The sequence below is a fragment of the Myxine glutinosa genome, chromosome 9 (assembly GCF_964187855.1).
Source record: "Myxine glutinosa chromosome 9, kmMyxGlut1.1, whole genome shotgun sequence".
Lineage (NCBI taxonomy): Eukaryota > Metazoa > Chordata > Myxini > Myxiniformes > Myxinidae > Myxine > Myxine glutinosa.
In genome coordinates, this window is record NC_136269.1 from 105,527,472 (window position 1) to 105,551,781 (window position 24,310).

The following is a 24,310-nucleotide window of genomic DNA, read 5'->3' on the forward strand; positions in this document are numbered from 1 at the left end:
TTGTGATCAAATTTTCACGAAAGCTTTAATATGATAATACGGAGAAGGCAAATTAATAATTTTATCAAAAGGTCAAAAGGTGTAAGGTCAGCGTCACATAAAATCATCAATTTTCATCCAATTGACTTGAAATTTGAATTTACCATTTGTGTTTTGTCATCAAATTTTCACCAAAGCTTTATTATGATAATACGGAGAAGGCAAATTAATAATTTTATCAAAAGGTCAAAAGGTGTAAGGTCAGCGTCACATAAAATCATCAATTTTCATCCAATTGACTTGAAATTTGAATTTACCATTTGTGTTTTGTCATCAAATTTTCACCAAAGCTTTATTATGATAATACAGAGAAGGCAAATTAATAATTTTATCAAAAGGTCAAAGGTCAGCGTCACATAAAATCATCAATTTTCATCCAATTGACTTGAAATTTGAATTTACCATTTGTGTTTTGTCATCAAATTTTCACCAAAGCTTTATTATGATAATATGGAGAAGGCAAATTAATACTTCTATCAAAGGGACAAAAGGTCAAAGGTCAGCGTCACATAAAATCATCAATTTTCATCCAATTGACTTGAAATTTGAATTTACCATTTGTGTGTTTTTTGTTTTTTTGTTTTTTTTAAATACTGAATCGAGGCTCGTGAAAGAGCTGACAACCGCGAGGGAAAGACAGCACAGGGGGACCACGAGGGAAAGACAGCACAGGGGGACCGCGAGGGAAAGACAGCACAGGGGGACCACGAGGGAAAGACAGCACAGGGGGACCGCGAGGGAAAGACAGCACAGTTTTGTCATCAAATTTTCACCAAAGCTTTATCTATCTATAATTCCAGTAATCTCTGTGTGTATGTTTGTATGTTTGTATGTTTGTATGTTTGTATGTTTGTATGTCTGTGACCGCTGTTTCTCGACAACCATGGGTCCGATATACTTTAAACTTGCCAGGTATATTGCTGGGGACCCGAGGATGTGCCTTTTCAAGGTTTCATATTAATCGGAGAAGTAGTTACCGAGCTATGTCCAAAAAACGATTCAACCAATCAGAGAGCAGCGAGCTATCACGTGTGCCGAACGTGGCGAACAGACTCTGCCTCGGACGGCACATTTGAGAGCATATTCATTTATTTCACGTTGGAAAACTATGTTGCCGTTAAACTATGTTTTAAAACTAATAAAAACTAATTTGCGATTCATCGTATTCATCGCTTCACATTTGCGACAGTGAAGACTTCACTTCCGGCAGCCAATCACAGAACGCGTTGTTGCGAGCCCGAGAGCCTGTGCCATTACGGTTCGTAATTCGATTTCTTCCGGAGAAAATAATAATTTCTCGATTTCTTATGCGCATTATTTCTCCCAATTCAGTCAGAGCGAAGGGCGGAAGCGAAGAGCGTTGTTTTTTTTGTTTACGGGCGTACGGGCGTACGGGCGGGGTAGAGCGTACGGGTAGCGTTTTTTGTTTTTTTGGCAAGGAACGGGCACCCACGTACGGGCATGCCCTAGTTATGATAATACGGAGAAGGCAAATTAATAATTTTATCAAAAGGTCAAAAGGTGTCATGTCAGCGTCACATAAAATCATTAATTTTCATCCAATTGACTTGAAATTTGAATTTACCATTTGTGTTTTGTCATCAAATTTTCACCAAAGCTTTATTATGATAATACGAGAAGGCAAATTAAGAATGTTATCAAAAGGTCAAAAGGTCAAAGGTCAGCTTCACATAAAATCATCAATTTTCATCCAATTGACTTGAAATTTGAATTTACCATTTGTGTTTTGTCATAAAATTTTCACCAAAGCTTTATTATGATAAAATGGAGAAGGCAAATTAATAATTTTATCAAAAGGTCAAAAGGTCAAAGGTCAGCGTCACATAAAATCATCAATTTTCATCCAATTGACTTGAAATTTGAATTTACCAATTGTGTTTTGTCATCAACTTTTCACCAAAGCTTTATTATGATAATACGGAGAAGGCAAATTAATAATTTTATGAAAAGGTCAAAAGGTGAAAGGTCAGCATCACATAAAATCATCAATTTTCATCCAATTGACTTGAAATTTGAATTTACCATTTGTGTTTTGTCATCAAATTTTCACCAAAGCTTTATTTTGATAATATGGAGAAGGCAAATTCATAATTTTATCAAAAGGTCAAAAGGTGTAAGGTCAGCGTCACATAAAATCATCAATTTTCATCCAATTGACTTGAAATTTGAATTTACCATTTGTGTTTTGTCATCAAATTTTCACCAAAGCTTTATTATGATAATACGGAGAAGGAAAATTAATAATTTTATCAAAAGGTCAAAAGGTCAAAGGTCAGCGTCACATAAAATCATCAATTTTCATCCAATTGACTTGAAATTTGAATTTACCATTTGTGTTTTGTCATCAAATTTTCACGAAAGCTTTATTATGATAATACGGAGAAGGCAAATTCATAATTTTATCAAAAGGTCAATAGGTGTAAGGTCAGCGTCACATAAAATCATCAATTTTCATCCAATTGACTTGAAATTTGAATTTACCATTTGTGTTTTGTCATCAAATTTTCACCAAAGCTTTATTATGATAATACGGAGAAGGCAAATTCATAATTTTATCAAAAGGTCAAAAGGTGTAAGGTCAGCATCACATAAAATCATCAATTTTCATCCAATTGACTTGAAATTTGAATTTACCATTTGTGTTTTGTCATCAAATTTTCACCAAAGCTTTATTATGATAATATGGAGAAGGCAAATTAATACTTCTATCAAAAGGTTAAAAGGTCAAAGGTCAGCATCACATAAAATCATCAATTTTCATCCAATTGACTTGAAATTTGAATTTACCATTTGTGTTTTGTCATAAAATTTTCACGAAAGCTTTATTATGATAATATGAAGAAGGCAAATTAATAATTTTATCAAAAGGTCAAAAGGTGAAAGGTCAGCATCACATAAAATCATCAATTTTCATCCAATTGACTTGAAATTTGAATTTACCATTTGTGTTTTGTCATCAAATTTTCACCAAAGCTTTATTATGATAATACGGAGAAGGCAAATTCATAATTTTATCAAAAGGTCAAAAGGTGTAAGGTCAGCGTCACATAAAATCATCAATTTTCATCCAATTGACTTGAAATTTGAATTTACCATTTGTGTTTTGTCATCAAATTTTCACCAAAGCTTTATTATGATAATATGGAGAAGGCAAATTAATAATTTTATCAGAAGGGCAAAGGTCAAAGGTCAGCGTCACATAAAATCATCAATTTTCATCCAATTGACTTGAAATTTGAATTTACCATTTGTGTTTTGTCATCAAATTTTCACCAAAGCTTTATTATGATAATACGGAGAAGGCAAATTAATAATTTTATCAAAAGGTCAAAAGGTGAAAGGTCAGCGTCACATAAAATCATCAATTTTCATCCAATTGACTTGAAATTTGATTTTACCATTTGTGGTTTGTCATCAAATTTTCAACAAAGCTTTATTATGAGAATATGGAGAAGGTAAATTAATAATTTGGGCAAAAGATCAAAGGTCAGCATCACATAAAATCACCAATTTTCACCTGATTGACCTGAAATTTTAAGAATTATTCATATTGGGTCACTGAATTGGTTCACCAATCAAAAGATACAAGCTGATTGTTTTGTTAGAGCAAAAGGTCAAAGGTCAAGGTTGCATAAAATGACCAATTTTCACCTGATTGACCATACATTTTAAGAATTTGCATATCGGGTCACTGAATTGGTTCACCAATCAAAAGCTAGAGGCTGATTTTTTTTTTTAGATCTAAAGCTCAAAGGACAAGACTGCATAAAATCATCAATTTTCATTTTGTATTATATTTTAAACTATTTTCGTTATTTTGAGCATATAGAAGAAAAATAAGACGTCTGAATACAAACAGACGTGGACAGGTTTTGCATTTTTAGATGCTTCGTAGTTCACTTTGTAATAGTTTTTTCAAGGCTCAATTGCCAAGATGACGTATTTGGCCCCATGTACGACAAAGGCATGGGAGATTGCGAGCAGACGCTGCAGGCATGAGTCTGAACAATCGAATCGAGGATGTCAGATGAAGTAGGGTGATTGGATATACAGTGACGCAGAATTGTGATGGATGTAGTGTATTTAAATTTGACTTCCCCAAACTGCACTTTCATGAGAATGGTACATTTTCCTAACTCAATTTGGCCAAATAACTTTCTCATTGTGTATGCCTCCAGGAAGATGGGATTTGGGCAATTTATTTTGCTATGTATAAGAAGAAGGAGAAGAAGGGCGTATTGTCTGTTATACGGAACCCACTGTCAGTGTGTTTCCTTCTACCCTGTCACTTTCCTCTTCCATGTGTCTAACCTTTGTATTGATAAATGAGAGGGCATCAAATGCTACCATGTTTGTGTATGCCGCACTGAATATGCAGACGTCCCCTTTTGCAAGCTCAATGCACATCGCCATTACGGAGCAACCATTTATATTATGAACAGTGATGTATGAAAGTAAAACAAATGGAGATTCCCAGTTCTCATTCCTACCTCGGGGCTCTTGGGCGATGGCAGAGCTGGCAGCACCATGGCGGAAACAGGGCGACGTCGATGATGAAGAGGTATGTGTCGAGGTGCATCCTCTTGGCCCTCCTTTGGATACGGTGGGTTTATGATGGAGGTGGAGTGGCACAGTGTTGGACCTGAAAGCTCAGGAGTAGATAAATCACTGCTAGGACTGAGGCATGGTGTGTCTGGAAAGGAGAAAGTACTGCAGGGAATTGGGCTGGGCGAGCTGGTGTTGGAATGAGAGCACCGTGGAGTCTGCAGGCATTTTTGTGGTGCCGGTATCTGCATACATATCACAATAAACACATTTTCCTTGTGCTTTTTTGTTTTTTTTCTCACGTGCTTTTTTTCTCCTGTAAGACTAAACCAGAGAGAACTAATATGTGTAAACGAGTAACTTTTGAGTCAAGCAATGGGCAGATGTGACTGTTAATATGACAAAGAGATAGTATATGACAAGCGATTGAATTAATAAAAAATGGAGGATTAAATGTAATGTGTGAGTTTAGCAAGAAATTGAGCATTAAATTAAACTTCTTTTAGCATTAAATAATTAAAGCAAATTTTTGAAATCTTACTATAATTCACCAAATGTCTGTCCGTCTGTCTGTTCCCAGGTACCGCAAAAACGGCTGACCCGATTGCAACAAAGTTTGGGTGGGTAATCCTGGGACCCCCTGGAGTAAAATAGGCCATATTGTTTTTCCAATTTTTCCAATTTTTCCAATTTTCCAATTTTCCAGTTTTTCCAAACACGATGGAATAATATTTACCGATATGCACAGTGATGTGGCTTTTTTTTTTTCTTTTTTTTTTTTGTAGAACAATAGAACAAACAACAAATTTTGTAGAACAAACCAGACAAACAAAACATACAAAAAGAGGGAACGGAAGACAAGATGGGGAGAGAAGGTGAAGCACACAACCACAACACCCAAGAGCAGGGAGAAGCGTGGGAGGGAGAGGGCCCAGGGGGAGGAGGCGTGGGAAGGGGGGGGGGGGGGGAGAGGTATAAAACACAAGGGGACCGAAATTAGCGGGGGTAGAAAAGATCAAGGTTTTGGATGGGGGAGGATAAGAGATGGTGGTGAACAGCTGTTTTAAAGACCTGGAGGGTGGAGTGGGATTGAAGAGAGTGAGGGAGTTTGTTCCAGAGGCGGGAGAAAAGAGGAATGAAGGAGTGAAGGTGAGCAGAAAGTCTTGATTTTGGCAGTTTAACCATAAGAGGGTTGCAGGCAGATCTTGTGCGACCTGTAGGAATATTTGGGGGACAGAGCCCAGAGAGAGCTGGGGGGGGGGGGGGGGGCAAGGCCAGAGAAGAGTGGGTAGAAGACGGAAAGACCACCAACCTGCCTGCGGTGAGTGAGTGAAAGGCCCTTGGAGTTAGCTTCATCGCGGGAGATTCCAATGATTCTGAACGCTTTGGTTTCAACAGCGTGAAGACGAGGTAGGTGTGAGGCAGGAGCACCAGACTAGAGGGGAGAGCAGTATTCCATAGAGCTGCGGATGAAAGCCTTGTATGTGGTGAGGAGCTCAGGTGTGCCAAGGAAGGACTTCGCATGACGGAGGATGCCCAGTCGGCAACTGGCTTTGGAGGCCAGATTTGAAATGTGGTTTTCCCAGGAAAGATCATGGCAAATAGTGAGACCCAAAAGCTTGAGTGACAGAACTTCTTGGAGAGGATTATTCAGAAAGTGGATGGGAGGGTTGTCCAGTCGGTCTTTTCGGAGAGACATCGTAAGAGTGTGAGATTTATCAGGATTGAAAGACATGTTCCATTTGTTTGCCCAGTCTGTGATTTTGTCCAGGTCTGCAGAGAGCGAGGAGGCTGCAGACTGCCGATCTGAGGGATGAGGAATGGAGCGACAGAGAGTAGAGTCGTCAGCAAAGAGATAGAGAGGATTTTCAAGAGAGTCAGAGAGATCATTGATGAAGACCAGAAAAAGCACAGGGCCCAGAACACTACCTTGGGGAACTCCAGCCTGAACAGGAAGAGGAGATGAGAGAAACCCATTCAGGGCCACACGTTGACTACGACCAGAGAGGAAGTCTGCCAGCCATGCGTGGAGATTTCCATGGATACCAAAGGAGGAGAGTTTGGTGAGCAGAGCAGGGTGCCAGACCGTATCGAAGGCACGTGAAATGTCAAGGGAGACAGCTCTAATTTCCTATTTGGTGTTGAGGACCTCCATCCATTGTTGAGAAAGCAGAAGCAGCATGTCCAGAGTAGAGTGACCAGGTCTGAAACCAAATTGATGATCAGAGATCAAGCCATTGAAGAAGAGGAAAGATTTCATATCTGAAGCAATGATGGATTCCATGACTTTGCTGATAATTGGGAGAAGGCTGATTGGTCTGTAGTTGCTACGATCTGTTTTTGCCCCTTTTTTGTGCAAAGCGGTGATGTTGGCTGATTTCCAAGCAGATGGCAGATGACCTTGAGCAAAAGAGAGGGTGAAGAGAACAGAAAGAGGGAGTGAAAGAGCGGAAGAACATGATTTTAGGACCCATGGGCTGATGTCGTCAGGACCAGTTGCAGAATCAGAGTCGAGGGTTGACAGAAACTTTTCCACCTTGTCAGGAGGAAAGGACACAGAGTCCAGGAGCAGCTGGGTATGACTAGGTATGGTGGGTACAGAGAGGGATGGGTTTGGGACACAAGATTTAGAGGCAAACACAGAGTTGAGGCATTCAGCTTTTTCACGTGCGGAGTCAGCCGTTAAGCCGTTTGAGGTGAGGGAGGGGATGGAGGAGGAACAAACACCATAAATAGATTTGACCAGACGCCACCAGGATTTGGAAGAGGGAGACAGATAAGAGAGTTCTGTCTTGAGAACGGTGAGGTATTGTTTCCTGGCTCTCCTGAGGGTGGACACACACTGGTTTCGGGCTTTGTGAAAGGAAATGAGATTTCCTTCCGTTGGATTTGCTTTCCAGGAGACGAAAGCAAGTTGTTTGAGGGCAACAGCCTCACCACAAGATTCCGTGTACCATGGACGGGAGGAAGGGTATGACAACTGAAGACGAGATGGGATAAATCTGTGCATGAGAGAGAGAGCAATTTACTTTGAAAGAATTCCCAGGATGAGTTGATGTCAGAGGCGGTAGAGGGAGACCAGTCCAGATGATTGATGACTGCTTGAAGACCGTGCCAGTTGGCCTGAGTGAAATGCCAGACTCGTTGACGCTGAGGAGGCTCTCTGAGAATGGTCAGAGAGATGTCCACTTTGACAAGCACATGATCAGATGAGCCGATTGGAGCAGAAGAAGAGCAGCAGACATTTTCAGGGAAGTTAGTCATAACCAAGTCCAGAAGAGAAGATGCTCCGTTGACTGAGATCCGGGTCGGGAAATTGACAGATTGTGTCAGTCCCAGTGAGTCGCAGAAGTCCTTTGCTGAAGAGCCATGGCTGGTGAGAGAGGTACCCACACCCAGCCAACTGGCATGGTGACAATTGAAATCACCACATATGAGGAAGAGAGAGTTGGGATGGGTAGATAGAAGTTGGTCCATATTATCAGACAGCGAGATGTCGATGGAGTTATCACTGTTTGGTGGACGGTACAACACACATATGAACAAAAGGTTGGAGCGAAGGGGAAGCCGTAGCCAAAGGTATTCCTGGGGGTGAGGTGGAGAGAGGGCAGTGGAGGGCGAGTGAGGAAGAGAGTTTTTTATAAAGATAGCAACACCCCCTCCAGGACGAGGCTCAGGTCTATCATACCGGAGGAGGGAGTAACCTGGGAGAGATACCAAGGCATCAGAGACATCATGAAGGAGGAAAGTTTCTGTTAAGCAGATCACATCTGGTTTGTCAGAAGCAACCTGTATGGAGAGATCAGTCAAGTATGAGCGAAGGCCCCGGATGTTTGAGGTCCATACCATACCATACCTTTTATTGAAATTCTACAAATACTGTTTAGATTTTGATGATTTGCGTGTGATATGATTTCACGGATGTTTATATAAATCGTTTAAAATAAAAAAAGCCTTCAATTTCTGATATCTTGCCTTTTCATTTGGGCCTCCCAATTGAAGCCCCGCCCGTAGGGCGGGTACCGTTGCTCGTAAATTTAATTTGCCAACTAAAAAAACACCACAAAACGAGTTCCATTAAAGACATTTCACACTTTTAAAAGATCAAAAGGCCTACATATCCTTTCCCCCAAATTAAACTACAACCTAACAACTCAGATCAGTGACACAAGGTTACCAATAACACAGTAAAGAGAAAATGAATTTAGCCCATCGGAGGTATAGAGCAGGTAGTGCTAGGTATAGAGCAGGTAGAACGCCTGATTCAAAGCAGAAAATTTGGATAGGGTACCAGCAAACAATAACATGCTCTTTCCAAATGATAAGGGTGGGATCTTGCACATCCATGACCTAAATGTAGATGTGACAGCTGGGTTCACATCCAATCTGAGAGATGGCATGCCCTACAATGCTGCAACCCTTGCTGGTATTACTTCAGAATGGCAGTTACGATCAGGGATCAAACTAAGGACCAGATAGATAGGTCCATACGCAAGAAAGATAGCAATAAGCTCTTATGCCTCCTCAACAAGAAACTCCTTTACCTCATTTTAATGGCAACATTGATGATATGCTGCAGAGAATGTACGATATACAAGTGTCGCACCGATTTCAGCAATATGGAACACAGGCAGACCTGCTAACCTAAAGTTATAGCAAACAGGAACTTTTGATATTTCATTGAGGCCTTCAAGTTCACAATAATCATCTTTGAGCACAGTTTGGAGTTAGGACATTTTCGCAGGCAGCTACAGGTATCCCTAACCAATTGTGTTCTCTCGACCAATATGCAGGAGGAAACGTAGCATTATTTGGTTTGGATAAGGGACCTCACTTGACAATTAGAGTGTATAACTACAACGGCACTAGGTAGAACGCATACCTCCGCAACAGTTTACGTTTTGGATCCCACTGATAGGCCGGATGTGGATTCTGACATGAGCCAAAATTGAATCAGTTTATTCTTGTCACCTAACCAACTCATCCACCTAGTTTTGTCATCTCGTCCATAACTTTTTTGAAATAGGATGCTATATATATTTTTGGCCCTATCTGAGTTAGGGTTAGGGTTAGGGTTAGGGTTAGGGTTAGGTTGGGCTATCTACCCATCCCAACTCAAATTAGAGATTCTCAATGGTGAAGAATCACTTGAAAAATTATTGTATCCAGATACGGATACAGATCTTCACCAAAATCTAATGAATTCGTCCTTGTCAGGCACCCAACCAGTCCACCAAAGTTCGTCCAAATCTGTCCACAACTTTTTGAGATAGCCTTTTCACAACCAGACAGACAGTAGTGAAAACATAACCTCCGTCCACCTTCAGGGGCACCTGGCTTCAAAACAAGACATCAATAATGATGTATTTTGTAACATAAAGCAAAATAATAAACAAAAAAAGTCCAAATTAGATTTGATAGCATGAAGCACCTGGCTTTATTTTTTAATTATTAGCATTGTTGAGCAAACCAACCTGTACGCCACTTCCATTGCAGACAGAAGTTGGACTTGGGCTGGTTACTCCACAAACTTCCACTGAAGTATTCCTTTCGTTCATTGAGGGTGGCCCACAAGCGTGTTTGGATGGCAGGCCCCATGCAAGGCTGCCCGCAGAATTTTCCTCCTTGTTCTCCTCGCGAGCTGTACTTGGTGTCGACTGTGTTGGCATTGACATTTGGGTGCTGTGAAGCTCCATTGGCTTTGCTTCCAAAGAGACAGGCTTTTGCCTATTTGACTGAATGAAGAAAATATAAAAATAGCTCAAGAAGTAGGAACAAAAGAGTATGGTCAATTAAATAAAAACAGCGTAAAACCAAAAAACAGCAAAAAAAAATAAGAAAAGGAAGAACGAGCAACCCACCTTACTTAATAGACAAGGCCGAGAAGGGGTATCTGTAGGACTGAGAGTTTGAGAAATGACAGTTTGGTTTTCTCTCGGGAGCCATGGGTCTCCAAAGAAAAGCGAGGGCTTTGTGGAGTCCGGTAAGGTGTGTCCACTGTGGTGAACAGACAAATCCTTTTGAAGTCCAAAACTGGAGCCAGTAAAACTGAGAGACTTAGGACGTATCCTCGTCAACAACCCCTTAGGTGTTTTGTTTCGTGCTTTCTCAGATTTTGAGGTACTCCCCCCAGGTGTGTCAGGTTCTGGAGATATGGGAGAAGAGTTGCCAGTCATTACTTGAACCAAAGTTTCATCCATGGGCTCTGTTTCAGTATGGTAGGCTATGGAGGAATCTGGACTGAAGGTGGGACTTGTTGAAACTGGAGACCCTATGACCTCATATCCAGGCGACTTTGAATCTGCACAATCATCAGAGTGCAAATGCTGCAAGGGTCTAATTTGAACATGTTGAGATCGAGTAATAAACCTTCGCTGCCGATTGGTCCCCGATTCAGACAGGCACGTGCTCTTGGAGACTTTTCTCTGTTCATTAACAACAGCAGTTGGTGTGTTAAAACTTTCTTTGAGAAGTGTCTGAGGTTCATTTGATACTTTACGGATATTATATGGTTTGTTAATAATAAGTTCGTGCTGTAAGGGTAGAGATCTTTTTCTGGCAGTGATGTCCTTTAAAACTTTTACAGTTTCCTTAGTAATCATCGTTTTCACATCTCTATTTGTCTCCACATCTTGGGACTTTGTTGTCGATTTACCTGGCTCGATCCAGCCCAGGTCGCAAGCTTGACGCATACTCCATGAGCGCTGGAGCCTCCCGGTTAACACTCCACTTTCACTGCCTGATTCATCCGATGGTACAGAAAATCGCTGCCCTTTTGCTGCGGCAGCCTTGATACGATCATGATTGCTGTGGGACTCATAATCTGATGCAGGTGTCTGAGCCTCTGCCAATTTTGATCCTCCATCACCCTTCTCCTCATTTCCTTGCCTCATTTCATGTACATTGGAGAGTTGCTGACATGTGGATTGCTTACGTCTGGCTGAGAGTAAAGACCACGGCCACGAGTGTTGGACTAATGATAATTCCGGCCAAGCATTTCTCTTGGACCCCTCTTGAAGAGGTCTTAATGGCTCGCAATCATCCTGAGTTGTGCTCTTTACTCGAGTTGAAAGTCTGTTGGCAGTTGGGATCACTTGAATTGCCTCTGTTTGTCTTGGGACAGGAACAGGATCTTTGCTGCCCCCTTGAGTTTTCCAGGGTTTCCACAAAGAGGGTGAATCACTGTCTGGTCGTTTGGAAATCTGGAAATGAAAAGGTAATAACATATCATGTCAGTTACCATAATCATATAATTAGGCCTCCTCCTATAGGATAGGGGAAGGCTTGTTGCTGTTGTAGGGTTTGTTTCTATAATTGGTGCCCCCAATTTTTAATAGAACCACAGAGTTTCTTAGACCCCTTAGGAGTACCAAACCACCATTTGATATTTTATTTTCTTTCTGCACTCTAAACACTACAACTTTCTAAACTGTATCAATTTCCAAACTGTATCAATTTCTAAACGGAATCAATTTCCAAACGGTATCAATTTATAAACTGTATCAATTTCCAAACGGTATCAATTTCTAAACGGAATCAATTTCTAAACGGATTCAATTTCTAAACAGAATCAATTTCCAAACTGTATCGATTTCCAAGCTGTATCAACTTCCAAACTGTATCAATTTCCAAACGGTATCAATTTCCAAACTGTATCAATTTCCAAACTGTATCAATTTCTAAACGGAATCAATTTCCAAACGGTATCAATTTATAAACTATCAATTTCTAAACGGAATCAACTTCTAAACTGTATCGATTTCCAAACGGTATCAATTTCTAAACGGAATCAATTTCTAAACTGTATCAATTTCCAAACGGTATCAATTTCTAAACGGATTCAATTTCTAAACAGAATCAATTTCCAAACTGTATCGATTTCCAAGCTGTATCAACTTCCAAACTGTATCAATTTCCAAACTGTATCAATTTCCAAACTGTATCAATTTCCAAACTGTATCGATTTCCAAGCTGTATCAACTTCCAAACTGTATCAATTTCCAAACTGTATCAATTTCCAAACTGTATCGATTTCTAAACGGTATCAATTTCCAAACTGTATCAATTTCCAAACTATATCAATTTCCAAGCTGTATCAACTTCCAAACTGTATCGATTTCTAAACGGTATCAACTTCCAAACTGTATCAATTTCCAAACTGTATCAATTTCTAAACGGTATCAATTTCCATACTGTATCGATTTCCAAGCTGTATCAACTTCCAAACTGTATCAATTTCTAAACGGTATCAATTTCCAAACTGTATCAATTTCCAAGCTGTATCAACTTCCAAACTGTATCGATTTCTAAACGGTATCAATTTCCAAACTGTATCGATTTCCAAGCTGTATCAACTTCAAAACTGTATCAATTTCCAAACTATATCAATTTCCAAGCTGTATCAACTTCCAAACTGTATCGATTTATAAACGGTATCATATTCCAAACTGTATCAATTTCCAAACTATATCAATTTCCGAGCTGTATCAACTTCCAAACTGTATTGATTTCTAAACAGTATCAACTTCCAAACTGTATCAATTTCCAAACTGTATCAATTTCCAAACTGTATCAATTTCTAAACGGTATCAATTTCCAAACTGTATCAATTTCCAAACTGTATCAATTTCCAAACTGTATCGATTTCCAAGCTGTATCAACTTCCAAACTGTATCAATTTCCAAACTGTATCAATTTCCAAACTATATCAATTTCCAAGCTGTATCAACTTCCAAACTGTATTGATTTCTAAACAGTATCAACTTCCAAACTGTATCAATTTCCAAACTGTATCAATTTCCAAACTGTATCAATTTCTAAACGGTATCAATTTCCAAACTGTATCAATTTCCAAACTGTATCAATTTCCAAACTGTATCGATTTCCAAGCTGTATCAACTTCCAAACTGTATCAATTTCCAAACTGTATCAATTTCCAAACTATATCAATTTCCAAGCTGTATCAACTTCCAAACTGTATCAATTTCCAAACTGTATCAATTTCGAAACTGTATCAATTTCCAAACTGTATCAATTTCCAAACTGTATCAATTTCCAAGTGGTATCATATTCCAAACTGTATCAATTTCCAAACTATATCAATTTCCAAGCTGTATCAATTTCCAAACTGTATCAATTTCCAAACTGTATCAATTTCCAAACTGTATCAATTTCCAAGCTGTATCAATTTCCAAACTGTATCAATTTCCAAACTGTATCAATTTCCAAGTGGTATCATATTCCAAACTGTATCAATTTCCAAACGGTATCAATTTCCAAACTGTATCAATTTCTAAACTGTATCGATTTCTAAACGGTATCAATTTCCAAACTGTATCAATTTCCAAACTATATAAATTTCCAAGCTGTATCAATTTCCAAACTGTATCGATTTCTAAACGGTATCAACTTCCAAACTGTATCAATTTCCAAACTGTATCAATTTCTAAACGGTATCAATTTTCAAACTGTATCGATTTCCAAGCTGTATCAACTTCCAAACTATCAATTTCCAAACTGTATCAATTTCCAAACTGTATCGATTTCCAAGCTGTATCAACTTCCAAACTGTATCAATTTCCAAACTGTATCAATTTCCAAACTGTATCAATTTCCAAGTGGTATCATATTCCAAACTGTATCAATTTCCAAACTATATCAATTTCCAAGCTGTATCAACTTCCAAACTGTATCGATTTATAAACGGTATCATATTCCAAACTGTATCAATTTCCAAACTATATCAATTTCCAAGCTGTATCAACTTCCAAACTGTATCGATTTCTAAACGGTATCAACTTCCAAACTGTATCAATTTCCAAACTGTATCAATTTCTAAACGGTATCAATTTCCATACTGTATCGATTTCTAAACGGTATCAACTTCCAAACTGTATCAATTTCCAAACTGTATCAATTTCCAAGCTGTATAAATTTCCAAACTGTATCAATTTCCAAACTGTATCAATTTCCAAACTGTATCGATTTCCAAGCTGTATCAACTTCCAAACTGTATCAATTTCCAAACTGTATCAATTTCCAAACTATATCAATTTCCAAGCTGTATCAACTTCCAAACTGTATCAATTTCCAAACTGTATCAATTTCCAAACGATATCAATTTCCAAGCTGTATCAACTTCCAAACTGTATCGATTTCTAAACGGTATCAATTTCCAAACTGTATCAATTCTCAAACTATATCAACTTCCAAGCTGTATCAACTTCCAAACTGTATCGATTTCTAAACGGTATCAACTTCCAAACTGTATCAATATCCAAACTGGAACAATTTCCAAACTGTATCAATTTCCAAACTGTATCAATTTCTAAACGGTATCATATTCCAAACTGTATCAATTTCCAAACGATATCAATTTCCAAGCTGTATCAACTTCCAAACTGTATCGATTTCTAAACGGTATCAATTTCCAAACTGTATCGATTTCCAAGCTGTATCAACTTCCAAACTTTATCAATTTCCAAACTGTATCAATTTCCAAACTGTATCAATTTCCAAGTGGTATCAATTTCCAAACTGTATCGATTTCCAAGCTGTATCAACTTCCAAACTGTATCAATTTCCAAACTGTATCAATTTCCAAACTGTATCAATTTCCAAACTGTATCAATTTCCAAGTGGTATCATATTCCAAACTGTATCAATTTCCAAACTATATCAATTTCCAAGCTGTATCAACTTCCAAACTGTATCGATTTATAAACGGTATCATATTCCAAACTGTATCAATTTCCAAACTATATCAATTTCCAAGCTGTATCAACTTCCAAACTGTATCGATTTCTAAACGGTATCAACTTCCAAACTGTATCAATTTCCAAACTGTATCAATTTCCAAACTGTATCAATTTCTAAACGGTATCAATTTCCAAACTGTATCGATTTCTAAATGGTATCAACTTCCAAACTGTATCAATTTCCAAGCTGTATCAATTTCCAAACTGTATCAATTTCCAAACTGTATCAATTTCCAAACTGTATCGATTTCCAAGCTGTATCAACTTCCAAACTGTATCAATTTCCAAACTGTATCAATTTCCAAACTATATCAATTTCCAAGCTGTATCAACTTCCAAACTGTATCAATTTCCAAACTGTATCAATTTCCAAACTATATCAATTTCCAAGCTGTATCAACTTCCAAACTGTATCAATTTCCAAACTGTATCAATTTCCAAACTATATCAATTTCCAAGCTGTATCAACTTCCAAACTGTATCAATTTCCAAACTGTATCAATTTCCAAGCTATATCAATTTCCAAGCTGTATCAACTTCCAAACTGTATCGATTTCTAAACGGTATCAATTTCCAAACTGTATCAATTTTCAAACTATATCAACTTCCAAGCTGTATCAACTTCCATACTGTTTCGATTTCTAAATGGTATCAACTTCCAAACTGTATCAATATCCAAACTGGATCAATTTCCAAACTGTATTAATTTCCAAACTGTATCAATTTCTAAACGGTATCATATTCCAAACTGTATCAATTTCCAAACTATATCAATTTCCAAGCTGTATCAACTTCCAAACTGTATCGATTTCTAAACGGTATCAATTTCCAAACTGTATCGATTTCCAAGCTGTATCAACTTCCAAACTGTATCAATTTCCAAACTGTATCAATTTCCAAACTGTATCAATTTCCAAACTGTATCAATTTCCAAGTGGTATCATATTCCAAACTGTATCGATTTCTAAACGGTATCAATTTCCAAGTGGTATCATATTCCAAACTGTATCAATTTCTAAACTGTATCAATTTCCAAACTGTATCGATTTCTAAACGGTATCAATTTCCAAACTGTATCGATTTCCAAGCTGTATCAACTTCCAAACTGTATCGATTTCCAAACTGTATCAATTTCCAAACTGTATCAATTTCCAAACTGTATCGATTTCCAAGCTGTATCAACTTCCAAACTGTATCAATTTCCAAACTGTATCAATTTCCAAACTGTATCAATTTCCAAGTGGTATCATATTCCAAACTGTATCAATTTCCAAACTATATCAATTTCCAAGCTGTATCAACTTCCAAACTGGATCGATTTATAAACGGTATCATATTCCAAACTGTATCAATTTCCAAACTATATCAATTTCCAAGCTGTATCAACTTCCAAACTGTATCGATTTCTAAATGGTATCAACTTCCAAACTGTATCAATTTCCAAACTGTATCAATTTCCAAACTGTATCAATTTCTAAACGGTATCAATTTCCAAACTGTATCGATTTCTAAACGGTATCAACTTCCAAACTGTATCAATTTCCAAACTGTATCAATTTCCAAACTGTATCAATTTCCAAACTGTATCGATTTCCAAGCTGTATCAACTTCCAAACTGTTTCAATTTCCAAACTGTATCAATTTCCAAACTATATCAATTTCCAAGCTGTATCAACTTCCAAACTGTATCGATTTTTAAACGGTATCAACTTCCAAGCTGTATCAACTTCCAAACGGTATCAATTTCCAAACTGTATCAATTTCCAAACTGTATCAATTTCCGAACTGTATCAATTTCCAAACTGTATCAATTTCTAAACGGTATCATATTCCAAACTGTATCCATTTCCAAACTATATCAATTTCCAAGCTGTATCAACTTCCAAACTGTTTCAATTGCCAAACTGTATCAATTTCCAAACTATATCAATTTCCAAGCTGTATCAACTTCCAAACTGTATCGATTTTTAAACGGTATCAACTTCCAAGCTGTATCAACTTCCAAACGGTATCAATTTCCAAACTGTATCAATTTCCAAACTGTATCAATTTCCGAACTGTATCAACTTCCAAACTGTATCGATTTCTAAACGGCATCAATTTCCAAACTGTATCGATTTCCAAGCTGTATCAACTTCCAAACTGTATCAATTTCCAAACTGTATCAATTTCCAAACTGTATCAATTTCCAAATTGTATCAATTTCCAAGTGGTATCATATTCCAAACTGTATCAATTTCCAAACTATATCAATTTCCAAGCTGTATCAACTTCCAAACTGTATCGATTTCCAAACTGTATCAATTTCCAAACTATATCAATTTCCAAGCTGTATCAACTTCCAAACTGTATCAATTTCCAAACTGTATCAATTTCCAAACTATATCAATTTCCAAGCTGTATCAACTTCCAAACTGTATCGATTTCCAAACTGTATCAATTTCCAAACGGTATCAATTTCTAAACGGTATCAATTTCCAAACTGTATCCATTTCCAAACTGTATCAATTTCCAAACTGTATCAATTTCCAAACTGTATCGATTTCCAAACTGTATCGATTTCCAAGCTGTATCAACTTCCAAGCTGTATCAACTTCCAAACTGTATCATTTTCCAAACTGTATGAATTTCCAAACTATCAATTTCTGAGCTGTATCTCGGATCCAGCTGGGACTTTTGGAATGACATTTTGCAACAATAATAAGAAAATAAAGCATGCTGGGTTGACCTCAATGTTTGACCTTGACCTAATTTAAAGGTCGTGACCCAATTATAGGCATTTAAAGACATTTCATCAAAATAGACTTATGTTAATCCGATCAGAACGGAACTGCCCTCTCTAGATAGTCCCGAGCAAGGCACATTTATGCTTCATTGACATCATTCCCCTCTGGATTAAAGGTCAAGTTAAAATGGCGGTTTAAAAAATAAAACGTTTTTTTTGGTCACATTCGCTCAATTTTGCCAATGCGTAATCTCAAAGAATGCTTGGCCTCCTTCTAAGATGTTCTTGTATCATAATAGTGGACCTGCACTGAAGTTATGCACCTCATATTTGTTCGATATCCTTAAACCTACTTTTTTCGGATTGTGGCCTAATTAACAAAAAACACCTTTTTAATCATAACTTGAATAATTTTCCTCCGATTTTCATGATGTTGAGTTTTATGGATAGATTATAGATGGGTCGACATTTTTTTAATTTACACTATATCCCCAAATGTTGAAGGTCAAGGTCATATTGTGGTCCAAACAAAAACGGGCATCATTGGATCACGGGTCAAGGGTTAGTCGTGGGCGCCCGCCAAGGCCAAGGATAACCGTCCACTTTTTGGGGGAGCCTTACCCTTCGCAATCGCTTTGTGATCGCAGATATCTAGTTGTAAAAGTGACATTACAATGATTATTGGTGAGCTACACCGACTTAACAGAATGCACAACATTGTTTGTGGATAATTTTAGTGAATGGAGTTAACTAATAGCTGATGTAGTGTCAATACATAAAGTTGGGTTGGCTGTTCATGTTCCCATCATGGCTCATGATGCATGGTAAACCCAGGTTCAAATGCCATATACCATGTGTTTGTTCATTAATTATCTATTAATTTCCGTGTAATTAATGTAAAATTATTTACAAGGAGATTAATAGATAATTTCATCTCCTCCTCCATGAGCGTTGGATTAAAAGATACAAAGCTAAAAAATTTAGTTCAAAATCTACATTTCAAACGAGGGTTATCAATAAGGCCTGAAAATGTCCGTGTTTGTTCAAAATTCACTGCAGGTAAACTGATACATCGTATGTGTTACATGATATGAAAATCAAAACGGAATTTGGATACTTTTTACATATTATGGGTCCACATTACTTATGGGTCCACATTACTTATGGGTCCACATTCAAAATCAAGAAGATGAAATCGTGCAAAACAAGTAATTAATGTCTTAGACCATCAACCAAAGCATGAGGTTATCAATATGCATGAATTTCAATAATCACATTTGCCTATTACATGTTCTTTCCTCCATTATTAAATTTTACATTGATCTAAGTCTCATAGTGGAGCTTGCACATAAATCACATGCCGAGCAAAGACATTAGAAGAACGCAGTGTACATTAGCGAGAATTACAAAGATCTCAAGAGACAATAGACAAATACTGGGCAAGTGTATTATATATTATACTAGCCGAAAGCACCCGGCGTTGCCCGGGTTCTTTTTGAATGAATTTACTACTATAATTCAGCTTTTACTCGCGGCCGTAGAAGATTGAGTACGACAATTCAGCTCAGCTTTTAATTGTGAAATGGGCCCAGCCCGGCCAAAGCGGCCTCGACAGGCCTCGCCACCTAGCCTATAACCTTCCCGGGGCACGTCCCGACATTTTAAGTTCTTTTTGAATGAATTTACTACTATAATTCAGCTTTTACTCGTGGCCGTAGAAGATTGACTACTATAATTCAGCTTAGCTTTTAATTGCGAAATGGGCCTCGGCCGGCGTCGCCACCTAGCCTAAAACCTTCCCGGGGTCCGTCCCGACATTTTTTGTATTTGTTTCCTCCTATCTTTCACCGTTCAGGAGATTAGCTTGCGCAGACAAACAAACAAAAACTTTCTTTTATAATATAGAGAGATAGTGTAATATTTGGGATTTAAACCTGGTGTCCAGCACCATGGGTCATTTTACCTAGTGCTGGCAAATGGCATACTCGCCTTTAAGGTGCATAACCTGGATTCGAATCTCAGCCCAACTATAAATTGCCATTTTGGTGTTTCACAGGCAGGGTGATTGATTAATGTGTGTGCCGTGCCTCCGATGGACGTTGAATTGGGCATCCTGTCTGCCGACGTTGATTGGTCAACCTTCGCGAAGAGTAGGCGACCCATCACCGGCACCATGAACAAATTACAAATTACAAATTCCTGCTCTAACCTAGAGAGGGTGTTGCATCAGCAGCAAGGCCACACCTTCAGCCAATGATACTGCCCCGCAGCCCTATGCTGCATATGAAAGAAGAAGAAGAAGAAGCCATTGACTTCGGTGAAATACTAAAATGGCTGAGTTCTGCAAGTTAAATTAAAATGACTAAATACACAAACTAAATATACAAATGACTAAGTTAAATGACTAAATATACAAGCAGGTTCTGCCAGAAATACAGAATGCACAACAACTTGACGAGGAGCGATCAAAAGTTATTTTGAAGGAGATACAATAACCAAATCCAAGAAACATTAACGTTTTATTTTCAACATACAGTAAAGTACAACTACATCATGTTAGTAAAGGATATAAATGTATTTGTTACATCTCACTTGGCCTAAAATCGACTGAAGATGGCAGAAATTTGTAATTTGTTTAGGGTAATGGGAATAATTCACCTACTCTTCACGAAAATATTTACATCCAACAATTGATGCCACCAGATGGGGAACACAGCTATCATCTATCCGAGGAAGCGGCACACTCATTCGTGCAGCACCCTGCTCGAAAATCATCAATCCGACAGATTTTATAGTCAGGCCAAATTTTCGAACTGCGCATAGAGGGCAAAGGTCAAATGGGCAAAGGAGGTCAAAGGTCAAATGGTCAAAGGAGGTCAAAGGTCAAAGGTAGAATATCTATTAATGTAATGAAGGATATAATTGATTCCAAATGTTGCATGTTCTGAGCAGTTAAGTTTTCATACTACTTTATTGTTCAATTTCAGCAGAGCTTCAGGAAATATACTTCCATAGAAAAAGCTATTCTCAGGCCCTGATGACAGATCTCTACTAAAAAGAGCCTGACCAAACAAATAGCAAAGGGAAAGCTTCACTAAATATAGTTTGGCCGCACACATAAATGATCGCATAGCTTTAAAGATGGAAAAATATTATTATTAGCGAATGCATGACCTTCATTAACTCAACTGGACTACCGTCTACCGGATTTCCCGCGGCCCCGCACGATCAAGGGGCTCCAGGAGTTCCTGGGCATGGTAAATTTTTACCACCGCTTCGTGCCCCACGTCGCCCAGCTCCTCTGCCCCTTGCACGAGGCCCTCCGGGGCAAGCCGGACAAAGGTGACATCGCCTGGTCGGAGCCGATGGCCGCGGCGTTTGCGGGCGCAAAGCTGGCCCTGGCCGACGCCACCATGCTGATGCACCCGGCGCCCGATCGCCCTCACCACCGACGCGTCGGACTATGCGGTGGGCGCGGTGCACGAGCAGTGGGTGCGTGGTGCTTGGCAACCGCTGGCGTTTTTTTTAGCCGGCAGCTTCGCCCGCACGAACGCCGCTATAGCACCTTCGACCGTGAGCTGCTCGGGCTCCAACTGGCGGTCCGACACTTCCGCCATCTCCTGGAGGGCCGTCCGTTCACGGCTTTCGTCGACCACAAGCCCCTTGTGTTCGCAATGGCCAAGGTCGCTGAGCCATGGTCGGCACGGCAGCAGCGTCACCTCTCTGCCGTGTCCGAGTACACGACGGACATCCGTCACATGGCGGGTAAAGACAACCCAGTGGCGGGTAAAGACAACCCAGTGGCGGATTGCCTTTCCCGGTCCGTCGTGCATGCGGTCCACCTCGGGGTCGACTATGCCCGGATGGCGGAGGACCAGACCGCCGACCCCGGCATCCAGGCCTTGCGGACCGCCGTCACAGGCCTCCGCATCACCGAGGTGCCATTCGACGCCGCGGGCGCGGTCCTCCTATGCGACGTCTCCCTCGGGCGGCCTCGCCCCATCGTGCCCGCTGGCTGGCGGCACCCAGTTTTCGACGCCATCCACGGCCTGTCCCACCCGGGCACGAAGGCATCCCAGAAGCTCATCGCGGCGAAGTTCGTCTGGCATGGCCTCCGGAAGGACGTCCACGACTGGGCCAGGACATGCCTCGCGTGCCAGCGCGCAAAGGTCCACCGCCACACCCAGGCCCCGTTGGCCCCATTTGCGGTGCCCGAGCGTCGGTTCGACCACGTGCACGTCGACTGGTGGGACCTCTACCCCCCTCGCGGGGGTTCACCCACCTCCTCACCATGGTCGACCGCACCACACGGTTGCCGGAGGCCGTCCCATTGGCGGCGACGTCTGCGGCTTATGTGGCGCACGCCTTCATCGCCACTTGGGTTGCCTGGTTCGGTGCCCCCTCGGACATCTCGTCCGACCGCGGCCCCCAGTTCACCTCGGAGCTCTGGGCCGCGGTGGCGCAAGGGCTCGGGGTGAGACTACACCGCACCACGGCCTACCACCCCCAGGCCAATGGCCTGTGCGAGCGCTTTCATCGCTCAATGAAGGCCGCGCTCCGGGCCAGCCTCCGTGACGGCGGCTGGGCCGACAGACTCCCCTGGGTCCTGCTGGGCCTCAGGACGGCGCCCAAGGACGACCTGCGCACGTCCTCGGCGGAGCTGGTCTTCGGGCAACCACTGTGGGTACCGGGTGAATTTATCCCCAACTCCACGGCTCCTTGGTCCATGGCGCAACAGCGCTCCGCCCTTCAGGAGACCGCCCGGAGGTTCGCCCGGGTGCTGACGGCACACCACGGTTGCCCGCCTTCCCACGTCACCCCGGAGCTTCGCACGGCAAAGTATGTCTTCATCCGGCACGACGCCCACCGGGCACCGCTACGGCCCCTGTACGACGGGCCCTTCCACGTGCTGGAGACCGGGGACAAATTTTTCACCATCGACATCGGCGGTGCCCCGGATCGCATCTCCGTGGACCGCCTCAAGCCGGCCCACCTCGATCCGGACCACCCCCCGCACGCAGCTCTGCCTCCGCGTCGAGGCCGCCCCTCCGCTACCCCCCAGCCCTGCACCCATCGCCAGGGGGCGTTTTGGCCGGGTCATCCGGCTTCCTTGCAAACTCACCCTTCAGGTGCGTGGGAATTATGGGGGGGTGCGTGTGGCGGGCACAAGGGGCAATAATTCCGCGCACCAGTGGGTGGCGCGAGCGTCCAGGCGGAGAACGAAAGCACATGCCCCGCCTTTCGACCGATCGGCCACGCCCGGGGACTAGGCGTGGCCTCGGCACATAAATGCGGGCTCTAAGCTCGAGCCCGCCCAGTGCTGAAGTACGAGCTTTGAATAAAGACTCTTTGTTATGCCAACGCGTTGTGGCCTACCTCTCTGGCAATCGAGTCGTGTGTGTGCAGCACCACACCACCATCAATCAATGGTCGTAGAGGAAGGCCCCAACCTGACGTCCCATCTGATGGACGGCGCACGCTTCGAGGCTTTGCCCTGCCCGACAAGCACCAGTACGAAGGTTTGAATCCTCGGGTTGAGAATCAATCCCAGACCGGCCAGATCACTATCCTATTCGGACAATATTGAGAAAGTGTTAGCATTGTTCCAAACTTTTGGCCTCCGTGAAGACTCTTGTCTGCCCTAGCACAGACCAACCATCAAGTTGTTAAACCGTTCGGGTGGTCACTAATACATCCAGTGATCATTTTCAATATTTACAGCTATGCAAACTGACTACAGCAAGCTAATCATGAATGTAGCTTATTATCTGCAAACCAGGAAGTAGTTCAATTATATCAGCAGAAAAGGTAATCATGAATGTAGCTTATTATCTGCAAACCAGGAAGTAGTGAATGTAGCTTATTATCTGCAAACCAGGAAGTAGTGAATGTAGCTTATTATCTGCAAACCAGGAAGTAGTGAATGTAGCTTATTATCTGCAAACCAGGAAGTAGTAAATGTAGCTTATTAATCTGCAAACCAGGAAGTAGTTCAATTATATCAGCAGAAAAGGTAATCATGAATGTAGCTTATTAATCTGCAAACCAGGAAGTAGTGAATGTAGCTTATTATCTGCAAACCAGGAAGTAGTAAATGTAGCTTATTAATCTGCAAACCAGGAAGTAGTTCAATTATATCAGCAGAAAAGGTAATCATGTATGTAGCTTATTATCTGCAAACCAGGAAGTAGTGAATGTAGCTTATTATCTGCAAACCAGGAAG

The 24,310-nt window shown here is 40.7% G+C and overlaps 1 protein-coding gene across 3 annotated transcripts in view; it reads right to left on the reverse strand.

The window, feature by feature from the left end:
• The window catches only part of LOC137435127 (uncharacterized), a 99,407-nt gene that overhangs the window by 37,931 nt on the left and 37,166 nt on the right, over positions 1–24,310 (reverse strand). For all 3 annotated transcript variants that reach the window (XM_068128627.2, XM_068128625.2, XM_068128626.2), the window contains exons 2-4: positions 10,467–11,807; positions 10,080–10,340; positions 4,551–4,850 (exon numbers count right to left, since the gene is read on the reverse strand). In XM_068128627.2, the coding sequence (XP_067984728.2) occupies positions 4,551–4,850; positions 10,080–10,340; positions 10,467–11,498 (1,593 nt within the window). In that variant the 5' untranslated portion in view covers positions 11,499–11,807. The remainder of the gene's footprint in view (positions 1–4,550; positions 4,851–10,079; positions 10,341–10,466; positions 11,808–24,310) is intronic.